At 41.4% G+C, this 18,930-nt stretch overlaps 1 protein-coding gene across 2 annotated transcripts in view; it reads left to right on the top strand.

Moving 5' to 3' along the window:
- Nucleotides 1-20: 20 nt before the first annotated feature.
- The window catches only part of ATP6V1C1 (ATPase H+ transporting V1 subunit C1), a 39,544-nt gene continuing 20,634 nt past the window's right edge, over nt 21-18,930 (top strand). Inside the window, exons 1-3 of one of the 2 annotated variants that reach the window (XM_074944005.1) lie at nt 21-151; nt 11,042-11,224; nt 14,887-14,954. In XM_074944005.1, the coding sequence (XP_074800106.1) occupies nt 11,093-11,224; nt 14,887-14,954 (200 nt within the window). In that variant the 5' untranslated portion in view covers nt 21-151; nt 11,042-11,092. Of the gene's footprint in view, nt 237-11,041; nt 11,225-14,886; nt 14,955-18,930 lie in introns of both variants that reach the window. The other variant, XM_074944004.1, reaches the window with a different exon arrangement.

The raw sequence follows: 18,930 nt of genomic DNA, 5'->3' as shown, positions 1-18,930 counted from the left end.
CAGCCCTTTCCGGTCTTCGCCCCGCCCCTTCCTCTCCCGGTCCCCCTCGGTGAAGCTGCCGCAGGGATCAGCTGACTGGCGCCTCACGTGACTCACTGGCTGCTGCGGGGGTGCCGAGCGCTGCTGTCACGGGGGGATGGAGCAGTGACGGGTAAATACCCACCGGGCGCGACAGCGGGATCCGTCCCGCTCCCTCTCTCCCTCCCTGCGCCGGCCCGGCCACTCCGGGGACACCGGTGAGTGCAGAGAGTGCGGGGAGACGTTGTCCCGAAGCAGCAGCAGCGTTGAAGGGCCCAGCTCGGGGGGTGAGACTCGGCCCGGGTGAACGGGGCTGACAGGCCCCCGCGAGTGAGGGCCACTGCGGTGTCAGGGCTGGGAGCGGGTCACCCCTCAGCGCATGAGACACGCCCGGGCAGGCCTGGCCCCGGCCCCTGACTCATTGGCTTGCGGGAGGGGTAGCAGAGAGACTCTCCCGGGCGGGCCTGGTCCCCGACCTCTCACTCAGGGGATTGGGGGAGGGGAGGCGGTGGGGAAAAGAGAGATTCCACCGGGTAGTCCGGGCCCCGGCCTCCCGCTGAATAGGGGGTGAAGCTGATGCTGAAATTGGGTGTAGGGTGTGTGCTGCCAATGTACCTCTTTTTCTCATGCATCCTTTTAAAAACCATGTTGGCTAACCATTGACCCAATGTTAAATCAAAAAAACTTTGCCTTTGTCCCTAAAGTGCAAAAAACAACCCCCCTCCCCAAAGCTGTGTAAAGAGGCCTTCTGGTCAGTAAACTTGGGCTCTGTGGGGCCCATGGGAAACCAAACTCTAGAATTAGTGATTTCTGGTCCTAAAGTGTTTTATTGTCTAATGAAACACTTAACAACTCCTTGCTTTTAAAATTTTGTTTAGTGAGATAATAACAGCCTCTCCTAGGCTCTCTAAGCCACCAAAGGTCTCAGTTATCAGGGATCATTACAGGACCCCATCTATCCTGCCTGAGTCAGTCAGCTCTAAATGCAGAAGCTGTATGTGTGCAGGATTATATCCTGAGAATTGCTGCTTCTAGCACCTGGTTCAAGGACACAAACTTCATCTGACCTGAAATGTCAAGGGTTGAAGATAAAAACTTTGGCATGTCTTTGTCCCTTGTAAATTTAAGTGAAGCTTTTGTGAAAACCTGGAAATGACTGAGATTCTGTAGTGATGGGCACTGAATGCTCAGTCAAATGGAGCACTGTAGTCTACTTCTTGTGATATTGTCTTATGATGTATAAACATGTCCTTCCCCCCCCACCCCAGTGTGTTTGTACGAAGCTTACGTTTCCTCAAATTCTTCCCAGTACAAATATCACTTCCTTGCTATGGCAGACTTCCCTTTATGAAATGTAGGGATATTAATAGCAAAGCAATACATACCAGAAGTGATTTCTGGAGACAATAATGAAGAAGTATATACAACACAGTTACACTCTGAGGTACTGGAAACCTTACAGTCACCTTAGTAAAGATGAGAGCTGAATATAAAAACCTCTGAATTAGTCTAGAAAAATGCAATATAAAATGCGTACTAGTTAAGATCCTGTTTTGGCATTATTATAGTTACACTCACTGGTCTACTAGTGAACTTTCTAACTTCTGTTTAGGGATGCTTGTGCTTATGCATGGCACATTGCATGAAAGCTGGCTCTACAGACATGCATCTTCCCCACTGTCCATTCTTCACTTGATACCGCATGAGGGCTTTCATGAAAATATTCATAATAATGGAGAAAGATCTATATAGATGTGGCAGCAGGCATGTTCCAAAACATTAGTAAACATCACCTGATGAAAAATTCTTTGAGGCTTAACTTCCATGTTTCTAAGAGGTTTTGTACATTAAGTTCCACCCCTTGTACGTAGTGTAGTTGTTTTAAGCATATTTCAGCATCCAATTATTGTGATGCCAAAAATAGTTTTTTTTCCCCATTAGTTCAGTCAGAGTTAATATAATCTTTCGATATATATAATATATATATAAACTTGTATTTTGAAAACCAGGAAACATCTGTGTGTTTCTGTGACTGCTTTTGTAGTTTAGCAGTTGCTATTAAGTCTTATCTTGAAATCCCTTACAGGCATGTTTATAAAGGAGTATCAAGGAAAATTCAGTGTAATGTGCTGCTTAGTCAGTGACACTAAAATGAAAACTAAGTTGTAAGTGTATTCCATTAAAACTCTACTGATCCTTTTTATTATAAACAAGAATAGACATTCTCTATCAGTAGTACTGAAGTGTTAAATAATGCATCATTTTAAAAGAGTGGCCCTACTGAGTCAGACTAATGGTCCATGTAGCCCAGTATCCTGTATTCTAATAGTGGAAAGATTTTAAAATTTTCCATATGAAGACCGGCTAAAACATTCCATTTTCTTGTCAGACAATTGGAGCAAAATGATTCATGTGAAGTGTTAGACTTCAGTTGGTCAATCCTATAACTAATAATCTACAAGCCTGCAGCATCCTATCTATGCCCCTTAACATTAAATGACTAATAATACTTTATGCAATGTTGTAGCTGTGTTGGTCCAAGGATATTAGAGAGACAAGGTGGGTGAGGTAATATCTTTTTATTGGACTGACTTCTGCTGGTGAGAGAGACAAGCGTTTGAGTTTACACAGAACTTTTCTTCAGGTCTGGGAAATGAAGACTGTGTCTAAACTGTGGACCTTACAGCAGCACAGCTGTACTGCAGCAGCTATAGGTCACTCTGTATCTTACCTATCAGTCCTCATCCTGAAAGAAAACCTGCACAACACCTTCAAAAGATGAGCCTGGAAGCTTAAATTCATATCTTGGCTAGACACTAAAAATCATGGACTGAATAGAGACACTGGATTTATGGCTTATTACAACAATCTGAAACCCACTAACTATCCATCTTCCCCCTCACTTTTCTTCCCTGTGACTGGAGGGGGTGTCAGTGGGCTTCTTGAGTGGTCCCTTGAAATATGTGCTGACTACTTATGTTAAACAATCTGTTCCATCTTGTATTTAGCAGTGACACTCTAGTTAGGCTATGTCTACATTAGCACTTTTGTCCGTATAACTTACGTTGCTCACGGGTGCAGCCCCCTGAGTGATATAAGTTACACCGACAGCAGCACCGGTGTGGACAGCACTATGTCAGCAGGAGACATTCTCCTGCCGACATAGCTACCGCCGCTCTTGGGGGTGGTTTAATTATGTCGACATGAGAGCTCTCTCCTGTCGCCATAGAGCGGCTACGTGGGAAATCTTATAGTGATGCAGCTGCATTGGTACAGCTATGTCACTGTAAGGTATCTAGTGCAGTTTCCCAGACCTGAAGAAGAGCTCTGTCAGCTCAGAAGCTTGTGTCTCTCACCAATGGAAGTTGATCCAGTAAAACATATTACCTCTCCCACCTTGTCTCTCTAAAATATTTTAGTTAGATAAGAAGCAGAGTTTCAGAAAATATTGAAGAAGTTCCAGACATCCTTTCACAGGCTTAACCAATGAGAGGTTTTTATGTAACTTGCTTAGCTTAGTGACTTTTTGTTTTTAAATTGTATACAAATACTTCTTGTAAAAGTTGATTAATTTTTCATAGTGACATTTCAGAAGACGAGAGAACTTTTGTCCCACTCCTGCAATATATTGTGGAGGGGTTACTTTTAATGATTTCACTGGGGTCTCTACATAAGCACATGGGTCTGCTCATACGCAACAGGATTCAGGCCATTGTTTCTGCCCATTCAATGTAACAGAATGTCTTGAAACAGAATAACAACATAAAAAAATCAGCCTTTAGAGGAATCAAACAACTTGACTGAACTATCTGCATCTGCATCTGTTTTTCAAAATTAACAGTGGTGTCTAGTTTTCCACAAGCAAGTAGAAACTTCAGAATTATTTACTCTGTGTCAACTATACTAGCAAATGAGAAATTTTGCCTTTTGTTTGGCTTGTCGCTTAAGACTATATCTGCCAAATTGTTTTCATTTCACTGTGAAATCAATGACTTGGAAGAAATTGATATATTTCCCTATTGCAGGCAGAATTCCATTACATAATACGGATACCTCTGATTTGTTATGAATGTATATCAGAAATAATTGCAATGGGGAGAAATCGCTAGCAGTACCAGTTTTCATTGAACCCTAAATTCTATAAAGAATACTACCTAAGGGGGTTCAGATACTATGTTCCTTTGACATTCTTTCATAATATAATCAGCTTTTCTTAAAATGAGTGAAAAGTAGTCTTCAGTATTGCACTTGTCCTCTACTGCCCTGTCAATCATTTCTCTTCAAAGTTGTTCACCCCCCAAGCCCCAGTTGTTGTTGTGAAACCTCACAAATAAGGGAAACTGAGTGAAACTCGGGACACAAAGTGCTGTCAGATGTGGAATGCAAACTAATTTGACGGATCTCTTTTCTAATCTTTCACTTATTAGAAACATGCTCTGAAAACTTCTGAGAGGCACTTTTAAAATGTACAATTAAGCTGCTCTTAGTGTCTTCAGTTTTATTCAGTTTTTGAATATTGTTACAATAGTTTCTTGTAATACTCTTAAATTATACTTAGAATCTTAATCTGACACAACTTGAAAACTACTTGCAATAAAAATGTAATAATAATTGCACTCTCTTAGATTGCAGATTCTACAGATCAGGGACTGCATCCTTATATTTATTTGTATAGCACCTAGCACAATAGGACCCAATCTTGACTGGAGTTTCTGGGTGTTATCGTGCACAGTGTATAAACCTATTTATTGCAATAGTAGTAGTTTAATCTTCAGTGTTATTTTTAACAGCATTGGATAAACCTCTTTGCAGGAAAAACGTTGACTGTCCTTGTAGGCAACCTGTATTTACAGTCAATGTATTTCTGAAGTAAGATTTTAAAATATGAATTTTATGACTCTAAACTGAATACAGTAAGGAATTTGGTCTTTCTGTAAAAGAGATCATTTTTTCTCTGACTTGCAACACTAAAACTGAACAGCTGAATTTAGGTCAGACTACTTGTTACTAAGTAATTAAACGGAGAGCGGTTTTTCATACTTTTTTGATAGAATTGGCCAGTTCATTGGACAGTTAAACAAGATCTCAGTTATTGTGCTATAGAATTTAAAACAGTCTGAATAAGAAATTGGGGGTAATAAGTCTGCAAGGAACTTTGCTTTATATACTCTGCTTGTTTTGCTAATTCATAAGCTGCCCAGTTTTCAAAATTTACTAGTATCTTTGAAATACTATGCGCTAGAATTTGAAATGAGGATTGTACTAATCTTTGGTATAACTGCTGCCAGCATTGGTGTAAAGGCCTGATGATTCTAGTTTTGTTTACATGGATGGAAGTTGGTATTTGTTTATATAATTGTTTTCCAGTATTTAAAAGTAATTGTCTGCAAAACCATATCTATATTTCCTCCCAAATCTGAGACCCCTTGCCCTAGAAACTGACAGATATTAGTCTCAGCTATCACAATGCTTGGGCTAATATCAGCAGATACTATTTGTGATGCCAGGACTTCAAAATGTACCCAACACCTATTAGCCTAAAGACAAAATCTAACAGTTTGCAGTGGCGGGAGAAGAGTCTGAATCAACACTCCCATGCAATTTAAAGGAACAAAACAGTGGCTTACTGTTTAATTGCAACTCTATTGATGTATTTTGAAGAAAAAGTCACTTAACTTAGTATAAGAGGGGTAACTGTGTTAGTCTGTATCCACAAAAACAACGAGGAGTCCGGTGGCACCTTACAGACTAACAGATTTATTTGGGCATAAGCTTTTGTGGGTAAAAAACCCACTTCTTGTGGGTTTTTTACCCACGAAAGCTTATGCCCAAATAAATCTGTTAGTCTGTAAGGTGCCACCAGACTCCTAGTGAGTTTTAAGTAAAAACAACGATCTCCTCTTTTTGTTCTGCCATATTTTCTTTCCTATAATAGATTATTGCATATCTTTATATGATATATACAATAGCTATACTACTCGTCAAAGGCTGATGGAACTGTGTGGGGCAATGCCCAAGTAAGAAGCTAACCTCTTCTTGCAACTGATGAGAAATGGAAGGGTTCTGGAATTCCTACCCTGCGTGGAGGCTTCAGTTTCATATAAACCTCCATATAAACCAGCTTGTAGGTGCCTGAGAAACTTGAAGTGGTGCTGTTCTCTTCTGGCTACTGAAAAAGAGGAGGAATGCTTGATTTATGTTGTTTGACTAGGGTAAACACACTTGGCTGCTAATGAACATGTGCGTGGGTCTCCTCTGCTTTTCCTTTTCCCTCAGCTTTCAGTCTTCTCTGAGGATGGTAATGGAGTATTTCTCTACTACTCAACCCCTCCGCCAGCCTTTGTTTTTCAGGCCGGGTCTGCACTACACGCCTATATTGGTGTCACTACATCACTTGGGTGTGGATTTTTCACACCCGAATGAAATCGTTATACTGGCTTAACCCCCTCATGGAGACCGCTTCTACCTTCAACATAGCTACCACCTCTCAGGGAGGTGGATTAACTACACCAACGGAGACGCTCTCCCATTGGTGTAGTAGTGTCTTCACTTAAAGTGCACCTGTGCTTCTGTACGTGAAGACAAACCCTCAGTCTGCTTCCCAGTGAATAGCTCCATGATTTCCCAAGCAGTAGTGGTAGAATGAAACTGATCAGATTCTTTTCACTTTCATTGTTGCCCACAATAGTCTGAATTATCAGTTTTCACTCTACTGCAGCTCAGGTCTGCTTTGAGCAGCAGCAGAGGCACTGAGCTCTGTCTGCACATTTCAGATGAGAGCACTGCACTGGCTTACATTCCATGTTTGGAAGGATATCTTTCTATCAAAGGACTAGAAACAAACTATTTTTAAAAATGGAGATGTTAATGGGCCTTGCCTGGGAAAGCTTCCTTCTCATCACAGGGCAAGATGGCAAGTTAATTTTGCAAGCCCTGAGCGGTGACAGTTTAAATGCAACTGTTACTGCAGTCTGCAAGGAAATGAAATAATTGTTTTAGTTAGGATCCTGATTTGAGCAGCTGACATAGCCACATACTTTTTCTATTGCTAGTTATGACAGTATTATTAGGGCTGGTCTACGCTAGAATGTTAGGTCGACTCAGTGGTGTCACTCAGGGGTATGGAAAATTCACAACCCCGAGAGATGTTGTTAAACTAACCTAAGCCCTAGTGTAGATGGTGCTAGGTTGATAGAATTCTTCCATTAATTTAGCTACTGCCTCTGGGGGAGGTGGATTTACAACAGTGATGGAAGAACCCCTTCCATTGCTATAGTAAACATCTATAGTAAAGTATTACAGCGGCACAGCTGCAGTTGTGCCACTCTAGTGTTTTTAGTGTAAACATAGTCTACACTAAAGAGTACCCAGAAGTCGCCTACTATAGGACAGGCCCAACAAAGAAAATAACAGAACGCCACTAACCATCACCTTCAGCCCCCAACTAAAACCTCTCCAACGCATCATCAAGGATCTACAACCTATCCTGAAGGACGACTCATCACTCTCACAGATCTTGGGAGACAGGCCAGTCCTTGCTTACAGACAGCCCCCCAACCTGAAGCAAATACTCACCAGCAACCACACAACAGAACCGCTAACCCAGGAACCTATCCTTGCAACAAAGCCCGTTGCCAACTGTGTCCGCATATCTATTCAGGGGACACCATCAGAGGGCCTAATCACATCAGCCACACTATCAGAAGCTCGTTCACCTGCACATCTACCAATGTGATATATGCCATCATGTGCCAGCAATGCCCCTCTGCTATGTACATTGGCCAAACTGGACAGTCTCTACGTAAAAGAATAAATGGACACAAATCAGATGTCAAGAATTATAACATTCAAAAACCGGTCAGAGAACGCTTCAATCTCTTTGGTTACTCGATTACAGACTTAAAAGTGGCAAGTCTTCAACAAAAAAACTTCAAAAACAGACTCCAACGAGAAACTGCTGAATTGGAATTAATTTGCAAACTGGATACAATTAACTTAGGCTTGAATAGAGACTGGGAGTGGATGGGTCATTACACAAAGTAAAACTATTTCCTCTTGTCTTCCCCCCTATCCCCCAACCGTTCCTCAGACATTCTTGTCAACTGCTGGAAATGGCCCACCTTGATTATCACTACAAAAGGTTTTTTCCCCCCCACTCTCCTGCTGGTAATAGCTCATCTTAAGTGATCACTCTCCTTACAGTGTGTATAACACCCATTGTTTCATGTTCTCTGGGTATATAAATCTCCCCACTGTATTTTCCACTGAATGCATCCGATGAAGTGAGCTGTAGCTCACAAAAGCTTATGCTCAAATAAATTGGTTAGTCTCTAAGGTGCCACAAGTCCTCCTTTTCTTTTTGCGAATACAGACTAACACGGCTGCTACTCTGAAATCTATAGTAAAGTATTACAGAGGCACAGCTGCAGTTGTGCCACTCCTGTGTTTTTAGTGTAAAGATAGTCTAAGTCAAAACCAGTCTTGGTTATCAGAAAGAGGAATTGAATATAACAATATAAGGCTACAATGCAGCCTCCTGTATTTTTTATTGTACCAGCCGAATTAAAGATTTGCTACAAGTCCCTCTTTTCAATAGTTTATAATTTTTTACCATAGACTAAATGTTGAACTATGTTAAAATAGTTTTCAAAGGTGTTCTGTACTATCTGTAAAAATCCCTAAAACTTGACATTCTGAAGTCAGTCTGTATTCACTGTTTTCTTCAGAAAAAAGTTTTAAGTATTTAAAAGAATTTATTAATGATTACTGCATGTTCTGTTCAGAGAAGCTACCTTTCACAACATCATTATTTGTAATGCAAAGAATGTGAGACCATGTCACCTTGAAAATGTAACTGTTCTCTTATTGATCATATCTGAGACATCTTTTGGAAATACTTTATAACACGTGCATGAGGAGCCTTTCAGATCTAAGTGGAAACATGTAATGTTCCACTTATTGGAGTGAATGAGTCAGATTTGGTTTTGCTAGGATATTTGCTTGCACTGTTATGCTCTCAGAAGAACTACTTCCTCATTTTGCAGTGAGGCCTGTTTTTTAGTTCCTCCATCTTCCCACAAAATCAGTTTTAAAAATAAGTTTTAGTACTTTCGAATTCTAGTCAAACCTTAAGTGTGGCAAATTGAAAATAGCACAAATGACTTTAGCATTTCAGATGTCAGGGTGTGTGTCTCTAAACTGAACTCTGGTCTTTTCCTGTGGATAGGGTTAGGAGGCAGGGGAAGAGTGGAGCTCCATCTCATGCAGTGGCAGAACCAAAAGCTGATTGGGAGTTTCCACTCAGAAGAGATTGTGAGCAAATGTTAGCTGTAAAAGGCTCAAGTGCTTTACAGTAAACCAAAGCCATTCTGCCACTGTTTTCAGATAAAATATACAAATGATGTGAAAGGTGATTGGAGTAGGGAACCCACAACGCACGCACCAAGCAACATCAGTACTTTGTGTATATAGAAGCTAAGAGTGAAGGTAGTGGAAGAGGCGTCTAGCGTTGCACCTGGAACACTGGATTTTTGTCATATATTAAGCGAAAGAGTGCTTCTAAGTCATGGGAAGGGAAGGGTGTAAGTCTCATTTTCTCCAGAAACATGGGACATTTAGCAGATCAAATTCTATGGAAGTCAAATGATGTGAGATAATATAGCTAGCATTTTTTCATGTAGATGTCTAGGCTTTACGTACCAGAAAATTATACCCCCTCCTTCCCCTGCATAGACATCACACTCATGGGCATAAAATCTTTGCAGTCATGTGCCACATTCTGTTATTGCATTAAGTAGCTTCCTTTATAAGAGGGATCTTGGTGGTGGTGAAAGGGCATATTATTAAGGGAGGAAATAAATTGGCAGTTGTCATTTGAGGAAATCTTCTATGTGGGCAGACAGTAGAGTTTAGTAATATAAGCCTCATCCTGTTTATCTTCTAATTGGAAGAGACTTGCATTAATTTGGAAGTCATACAATCAAGGGGATACATGTGTTTTAAAGTACAGTAGAGCTTTGCTAACCCACACACTTTTTATCTTAAAGATACGGCCCCCTTTCTCAGGAAAGATTATAAGTGCTTTAGTGAGGTCTCATTAAAACTTCACAACTTTTCCAAAATATACTATAGAAAAAAATATTAGGAATTAACAGAACTAAGCCATAATTGTCAAATGAACAAAGCACACTTAGTGATGTGTTAAACTTGATTTTTTTTAAATTCATTTACTAATTCAAAAAGTCCAGTAACTCTCAATAGGCTTGGTTCTGTTTTTCATGTCTAGAACAGTGCCTAAATACTTCCTCTTTGATCTTCTTTGAAAAGTTTACTTGTCTCACTGTAATTTTCTTTCAGTACTTGCATTGTTGTAATGAACAATTGTCCATTATGTGTACAGTTTTGTAAAGTACCATGATGAGATCAGAGATTCAGTGACTATTAGATTATGTGTAACAAATTCCCTATTCATGTTAGCCACTTGGAAAACACTCTTAACTTCAGAGCAGTAAACGTCTAAAAATTACTACATTGTCAAGCAATAGCTCTTCAAGTGTGATTCTACTCTGAAAAGTGGTCAGGTAAAACTTATCGCCACCTTACTGAGCCAATTTGTTCTCCTTATATATTCAGATGTATTTGCTTGCTGTCTGGGCTTTTTAAAAAAACCCTTCTTTATATTGGCACTGCAGAGTAAATATGGCTATGGGAGTTTGAGCTGAATTCTGTTATCACTTGTGCACCTTCAGTAGACTTGTAAATTATGTCCTATTGGAGAATCTATATAGTTGAAAGAACCCACCTTAACTTGCAATTTCTAGGTTGAGTTTGCAGGGCTGGTAATTTAAAAGTAAAATGGCAAGTAATGAAAAAAACAAATGTAACAACATTACGGGGTATTTTAGCAGTCTTTTTGCAGTGTGTTGAACTGTACTCTGAAAACACAGTAGACTTTTTTTAAAGTTACAGTACTACTTTGAGGGACACTGATCTGTGGCTAAGTATAGATCCTTTTTCTCTCCAGTGTCTCGCATCTATCTTCAGACGTATTAAGTGTAAAGATAAAGTGACAAAAATGACAGAGTTCTGGCTTATTTCTGCTCCTGGGGAGAAAACATGTCAACAGACATGGGAGAAACTACATGCTGCAACTACAAAAAATAATAATCTCTCCACCAATTCAAAGTTCAATATTCCTGACTTAAAGGTACGTAAATACTCTCTCATATTTCCTAAAATGTGCATATTTTCTTTATCTAATTCAGGATTCTTCTGCTGCAAAAACTCAGTGAACTTATGTTTCTAGTTAGATAGTTATTGGTGGTTTGAACTGTGAAACTTTAATTTTAATGAAGAAAATTGCAGATAATTAGAAGTTTATGTAGACCGGAACTCCAGAAATAAATTCACTTAAAGAAAATAACTGAAAAATCAATTATTCTACTTAACATATTCTGAGTTCTGGGTTCTATTTACTCTGCAAGGCTTGAAGATTCAATAAACCGCACTCACTGCATTCTTCTAGATCTGGCAACTGCTGCATAAGAAAAAAAAGAATGTTGAAACCATGAGTTAGTAGTTAAATGGAGGAGAAGATATAAATGTATTTTGATCAACTAAGATTTGTAATATGAGCTGTCTGTGGTAGGGTTTTCTATGGTCCACTTCTGAATTGTCTGCTTCTCCTTTTTCACATGAGATACCATGAAATGGCTTGATTAAAATCAGAGTCTTTGTCAGAGACAGAACCTATATCCAGACACAGCACTTCCTCCTTCAGTGCAAATGGTGCTGCCTCAGTGTGTCTTGCCAAGTTATTGCATGGAAAAATGACTTCTGGGGGAATTCTGTGGCAAAAAAAACCAACAACTCTGCACACAATATTTTAAAATTCTGCATTTTTTTTTGGTCAAAATAAAACAGAATCACACCAGTTTCAATTATTTTGGTAATCTATTTTGAAATACCTGTCAGCAAGTATTTCTAACAATACAGACAAAAAAGAATTCAGGACAAATAGATACCTTACTAGGCATATTAATACAGAACGTTGAGTTATTAATTTACACTACAATACAGAAATGTATTTACCTCAGAATCAGAGCAAAGGTTTGGGTGGTGGTCAGGGGTAATGGAGGAACTGAGGGAGGGGAAGTAATTGCTGAGAAGGAGTCTGAGAGTGAATCTGGAGGGTTGTTGGATGTGAGTGGGAGATGTATGGAACAAGGTTGGTTGTGTTTTTGTTTTGTTTGTTTTTGGGAAGGGGGGGAAAGGATTGTTGGGAAGCCTCCCCCATGCAGACCCTGTCAGACCCCTACCCTCTCCCATTCAGTCAGGCGCATGTGCCCCTGTTCCCATGAGTTCCTGCAGCCCCCCTCCCATTCAGCCCCTGGCTCAGTGCTGTCACCCACTAGCTCTTGAGCCTGTGCCCCAATCTGTCACCCTACTAGCCCTTCTGAACCCCAGTCTGTGATGCCCCCACCCCCCCAGCAGCCCTGTGTGCCCCACTCTGTCCATCCCATGGTTTGTCACCCGGCCCTGCTGTGAGGAGCTCAGCTTCTCTGCCAGCTGACTTCCCTCTCTTCTGGTGCCACAGCAACCCCTGGTTGGGCAAAAGGTGTAATAGCAACACCTCTCCAGCAGAATCTGTATTTTGCATAGAAAAAAACAAACTATGGAGGGAACATGCCTTCTGCACATGTGCAATGGTGCAGAATTCCCCCAAGAGTAAAAAAGTAGTAAGAGACAGTGGATACCATTGCAAGGAAAAGGAAATCTGAAAAGCAGTTTCTCTTGAATTGGTTTACTTCTTCCTGTCAGTCACAGTTGGGAGCCAGTGCATTAAATAAGAAAAGGCACATCCTGGTCTCAGAAACAATAAGAAATTATAAGTCCAGATCAACTTTTAAAAGAAGAAAAATCTACCAAAGGGGAAGGAGAAAAGGAAGAAGGTAGGAAAATCTGCCTGTCATTGGAATGATTCCTAAATAGGAGGCCACCGGCTACCTACCACCGGCTACCTGTCGCTGTCCTTGGGAGCGAGTGTGAGAAAGCACAATGCTCCAGTTTATTCTCAGCGGGTGGTGAGGTTCTTCGGAGTCGTCTCCAGCTGGTATAATTTAAAGCACCCCTGGAAATACTCTATATTATGCTGGTAGAAGTTTCAGACCCAGCATCCTGAGAGTAGAAGGTAGATTAAAACAATCTTCCCTCTCCTTCTCTTCAGTTGTGTCAAGCACAAGCTTAATGCATCTGTGGATCTGGCACAGAATCAAATAATTGTCTGTCTGCAGGGGTGAGGCCAATACTTACCAAGGACAGCTCCCTGTGGGTTTTACTATTGTACCCCTCATTGGGGACCTAAGCAGGTATTTCTTCCCTTTTTCCTTTATCTCTGATTTTGCTGAAGTAAGACTCTTTCCTCATAGAGTCAAGACTTTTTGTGCTGTGCTTAAACATTGTGTGGACAAAGAGGCTGTATTCAGGTGCAGAGGGAGCTTAGGTTAAGGTTTGGATGGCATCAAAATATCACAAGATGTTCTTGAGATTTCTCCCTGTTGAGACCAAAATCTCATAAATCATTCACTTTAGGATTTTTGGCTGTATATGAACCTGTAAGTAGGCCACTACCAGGGATTAGAATGTGAAACATCCTCTTTCCCTCCCTAGCCCTCAAGGCAAGAAAAGGGCCCAGGGATTGTATTCAAAACTGCAACCTGAGGCACATTTTTATGTACATGTGAGTGCATAGAACAGAAATCTGTTAGATTTGGAGTCTTCAACAGCTTAGGTTAACGGTTGTGTCTACATAAAGGTTTGTAACGCACCTTTATTTAATTTTCAGTGTAACATAATCACGGCATTTAAATGGCTTTTAAAGGTTGTAGACTTAGTGCTTGTTTTTTGTAAAACATTTGTTTCTTTATGTGAACATGTACCAGCACATGTCAAGAGAGCTCAGAAAAATCTTATTTTACATGTCCTCTCCCCCCACCCCAAAAGAAAACCCTTCAATTTTTGTCTGTATATTTGAGGAAGTCTAACCATATATGAGGTTCCAAGACCTTCCTGTGACTTAAACATCAAATAACTAGCACCCAAAATATTTCATATAATCCACACTTTATTACACAATATTTGAATCTAAAATGGTTACATTTTAGTCTCCTGAAAGTAAATGTTCAAAAGTAGCTGCAAATATCTTACATATATATAAAAAGGAAAGGAAGATGACTGCTTTTGGAGGGTGGCAAAAGTAAGAACCAATGCTAAAAAACTACACTTCATTACTGTACTTTGGACACTTATATGAATAATGAGTATCCAGAGTTGTTATAATTAATAGCAACAAATCTTGGAAGGGATGTTAAATCTCATGCTTCAGGGCTTAAACCAATCTCTAATTATTAGATAAGAGTGAGACCTAATATGGGTGGCAAATTATCCCACATCTGCCTACTTCAGTGTTCTTATAACTTCCATTGAAGCATCTGGAACTAGCCACTGGCAATTTCTACATACAGAACTCAAAAAGACTGCAGCAAATCACAATTGATTTTTCAGTATCGATGGACAGTATCAAAGGATTTTGAATGAGTATAGTGCAGAAAGCCCTGTTGTAGCAAGCTACATTAAGTCAAGTCTAAGACAGTAGTTTCAGGAAGCAATTTAATGTTTAAAGTTTGATTTGTGTGACTCCTATTAAAGTCTGTGGTAATGATCAAATTCAGACATCTTGTACTGCTTTGAATCCTTAAGGTCTGGGTTTGTGTGGAGTGTGTAAAGCTTTTTTTGTTAAGTGCTTGGTCTCTAAGTCTTGACTTGAACCTAAAATCCATTAATAAACTTTAATTATTTTTTCTCTTCTAGGTTGGCACACTGGATATTTTAGTTGGTTTGTCAGATGAATTGGCTAAGTTGGACGCATTTGTGGAGGGGTAATATAAATATATATATGTATATATTGTATAATTGATGTTGTTCAGGCTTCATGTCAACCTTCACAATGTCAAACTCCATAGTCAACCTTTCAGCAGATTGACCTATTGTTTAGTAGTACGCATACTTTTTATAAGAAGAGAGATCTAAACAGGCTTAAGGTTACCTTCATTAATTTTAAAAAAAAAAGTGCTCTGTGCTGCCAGATTCAGGAGAAATGTGTTCAGATCTTGGCTTAAGAATCACAGGAAGTGATGGTGAGTATGATGGGTTTTCCTGGGGTGCAACTGGAATTGGAATACTGCTGAGCCCCCTGGCTTACCAACTTGGGCTCCCTCTCACACTGTTATGCTATGACAAGCTACAAACCTCTCCAGATACTGTCTGTGTGACATCCACAGGCAGGGACACATGCAGCTGAGTTACATAAATGCTTCTCCTAGCCACTCATGAACTAACAGTAGAGAGACTCTAGCCAATTCCCCCAGCTCCCCAGCCTAGGACCCCAGGGATGTACCGTCCTGCCCTGGTCAGAAGCCTGACCAGTGTAAGTTTATTGCCCAATGTGGAGAGGACCTGAACTAGCTTTTATACACTGAGCAGAGGTTTCCCCAGCACTTCAAGCACAATACGCTGTTTTAGGTAAAATATGAAACAGGTTTATTAACTACGGGAAGTTATAAGTGGTAGGAATAAAGGATAGAGATGGTTACCAAAGAAAATTAAAATAAGTGCACAATGTAAGTTCTATAAGTTAAACAAGATTTGAATCAAGTCGTGTCTCACCCTGATAATGTAAGCAGGTTACAGATCTTCAGTACACAGGCTGGAATTCTCCTCCAGCCCAGGACTACTTCCCCAGTTCAAAGTCTTTGTCCACCAAACATGTTTCCAGGTGGTGAATTGTGGGGAGCATGAGGCCAAGTGATGATATCACTTCCCCTCCTTTCAAAGCTTCTTCCACCTTGCTGGAAAGATCCTTTGCTATGACGTGGGTCAAGCAGTCTCCATTGTCTACATGCTATCCCTGAGAAGTCTCCATTGTATACAGTTCTCGGGATAGTCCTTGGGAGCGTGGATTCCCTTTAATGGGCCATCAGCATGTCTAGCTCCTCCATTGTTGCACCTGAAAGGCTGGTTGTGAGTGTTCCCAACCTCACAACATATTTCAGTAACGCAGACACAGCAAAACTTTGTACTTCTCAGTGGGGAAAGGGGTTTTTGGTGTGGGTGGGGGTCCAGATGCACAGGGGTCGGGTGGACAGGGGGAGCAGCTTCCCATACAGTGACCCCTCCCCCAATGGCCGAGGTGTGATGGGGCCAGGAAGTGGGGGAAGGGGTCACTGTATGGGGAGCTGCTCTCCCATCCACCTGACACCAGTGCATCTGGACCCCTGCTCCCCTATGCTGAGTCTTACCCCCTGCACCCAGACGCCCCCCCTGCTGTGCAGCGCTTCCTGCAGCAGGGGGAAAGGTTTCTGGGGGTTGATCTGACCCAGCCCTGGCTGCTCCATGCAAGGTAGAGGGAATTCTGTCTGTCCTCCCCCCCCCCCCCCCCCGTTGCGGTGACTTCTCTCCCACAGCTGCTCCAGGTGCCCTAACAGATGGTTCCAGGCTGCTGGGGAGGGGTGAGTGAGCACTAGTGGGGGGAGGCAAAGGGAATCTGCAGGGCCGGGGGAGATGTTTCTTCAGGCACACAGTGGCGCAGAATTCCCCCAGGAGTAGTTAATACCTTCTTAATTAACTCTGATGGAAAGTATATAGGATTACAAAGAAATTAATTTTGCTGTAGGGCCATTGTTTCAACAGAATGCATCTTTTCTGTTCTACAGGGTTGTCTGGTATGGAGTTTACCAATTCCAAAAAAGACTCATTATCTTCAAGGGCAAGGGTTTGGTCTTTCTTTAGGTGGGGAAGAAAAGGAAGAGATTAGAGGATCTTTCCATTTAATGCTATAATTCTTCTTCTAGTGCTGTTCCTGTGGGTGCTCCACTTCAGGTGTCGGTGTGTCCCAGCGCCGTTGATCGGGGATTTACAGTAGCAGTGTCCACACTGGTTGCACGTGCCCAGTAGCCTTCTTGCACGTGCTGTTGGTGCTGCATGTAGCGTGTGCATGATCTGAGCCCTCCAGTTCCTTCTCAAATGTCCTCGGCTGAAGATGGAGCTCTGGGGCAGTGTTAGCACTCTTCTCTCTAAAACCGTTAGAAAAATAGTTAATTAGATAGATAGAAAGTTAGTTTTAGTTTATTGGGGGAAAAAAAAGAAAAGTTTTCTTTTGTTAGCTACCTCCCCTCAGGGGATGGTTACCTGCTAAGATGCTTGGTTCTTCAGGCTTCAAATGCTGCGGCTCCTTATGCTCGTTGCATGTACGCTGCCTGGGTGAGGGGCATATCTGCCAAAAATGCCCCCACTGCAGCAATTTGAAAGCCAGAGCCCAATGTGACAGGGATCTCCGGCTAAAAATTATTTTAATGGAGAGATCCCTCCAACCAGAGTCGGACAAGCAGACTGCCTCTCTGGGCACTCCTCCAAATGGGAAAGGAGACATACCCTCTGAAAAATGAAAAAAGAGGGCTCAGACTTCTTCATAGAGAACACTTTGAAAACAGAGGCGGTCTCCTGCCAGGTCGCTGCCCCTGATGCCAATATATGCTTGGGTGAGCGTCTATGGCGCTCCAGGCACCTCTGGCACCACCGAGGTCCATGCGAAGGAGATGGAGTTGAGGCACAAAGACATGCCTCCTCCATGGCACTGAGTGCACCAGTAGGGGACTCGACACCAAGCTTCTCCTCAGGCACCATGCCTCTGCCCCGGCACCGACATTATTCAGCATTATTCTTTCTGTCTAGAAGATGAGTTATTCAGAGTGCCAACAAGTTTAAACTGTTGGGAGGATAAGCAGAAATATGAGAGGCTATAGTTATGGTGGAAGGCATTAATGAATGCCATCAACCTGCTTGATCTGTGGACAATTGTAGAGGTGCTTGAAGCTGTGACTGTGTTAATCAGGTGGCAGGAGCTCCATGTGCCAGAAACTGGGAATGGGCAACAGGGGATGGATCACTTGATGATGATTACCTGTTCTGTTCATTCCCTCTGGGGCATCTGGCATTGGCCACTGTTGGAAGACAGGATACTGGGCTAGATGGACCTTTGCTCTGACCCTGTATGGCCATTCTTATGTTTCCCCACTTTTCCCCTTTTGGTTTTCCAATTTTCTCCCAAATAAGTAGGATTTTGGCCACTGATGCCTAGAACATTCCCTGAAATTTTGGAATTGATCAGACGTGACATTCAAAAGTTACTGCATAAGAAACAGATGTTCTTGACAGGTTTCAGAGTGGTAGCCGTGTTAGTCTGTATCAGCAAAAAGAATGAGGAGTACTTGTAGCACCTTAGACTAACAAATTTCCTTGAGTAAGGCCTTCAAGCTCAGCTAATCAAATGGCCGACTAGTAGTGGTGCTGACATTTTCCTTAGCAAATCTGCAGTCAGTTGCTTGTGGTAGTATATTTTACAAATTGCTAGGTATAGCCTTACGTGAGTTTGTTCATTGTTGTCTGAGGAGGTTTGTGTTGGGGAAAGTATCTGTAGCCTGGGCAACATAACTGCTTTTTAAAATGAAGAGCTAAATAAACACAACTCCTTTTCCTTTCAGAGCATTATGTTCACAGTGTCCCTGCTAAACCAATGTGTATCTTACTGATACAGACATAGTGAGGCATTCAATATAGATGACCATTGTCTTATCCAAATCTAAAATTGTTAGTTAACAGTTTGATGACATAGTCTTAAAGGGAGGGAAAGCGAAATGATTAATGGTGAGGTAACTTTGTTGTAAAGCTTTCAGACAAAGCAAATAATCTTTTAGGTTTGTACATGTAAATGATTGAAATACTGTTAAAAGAGCATTCTACTTTCCTAGACAGGAAGGATGGCCTTGTGTTTAAGGCACTGGACTGTTACTCAGGAGA

Source organism: Natator depressus, chromosome 2, assembly GCF_965152275.1.
Source record: "Natator depressus isolate rNatDep1 chromosome 2, rNatDep2.hap1, whole genome shotgun sequence".
Lineage (NCBI taxonomy): Eukaryota > Metazoa > Chordata > Testudines > Cheloniidae > Natator > Natator depressus.
This window is presented reverse-complemented; position numbering and strand designations above follow the sequence as displayed.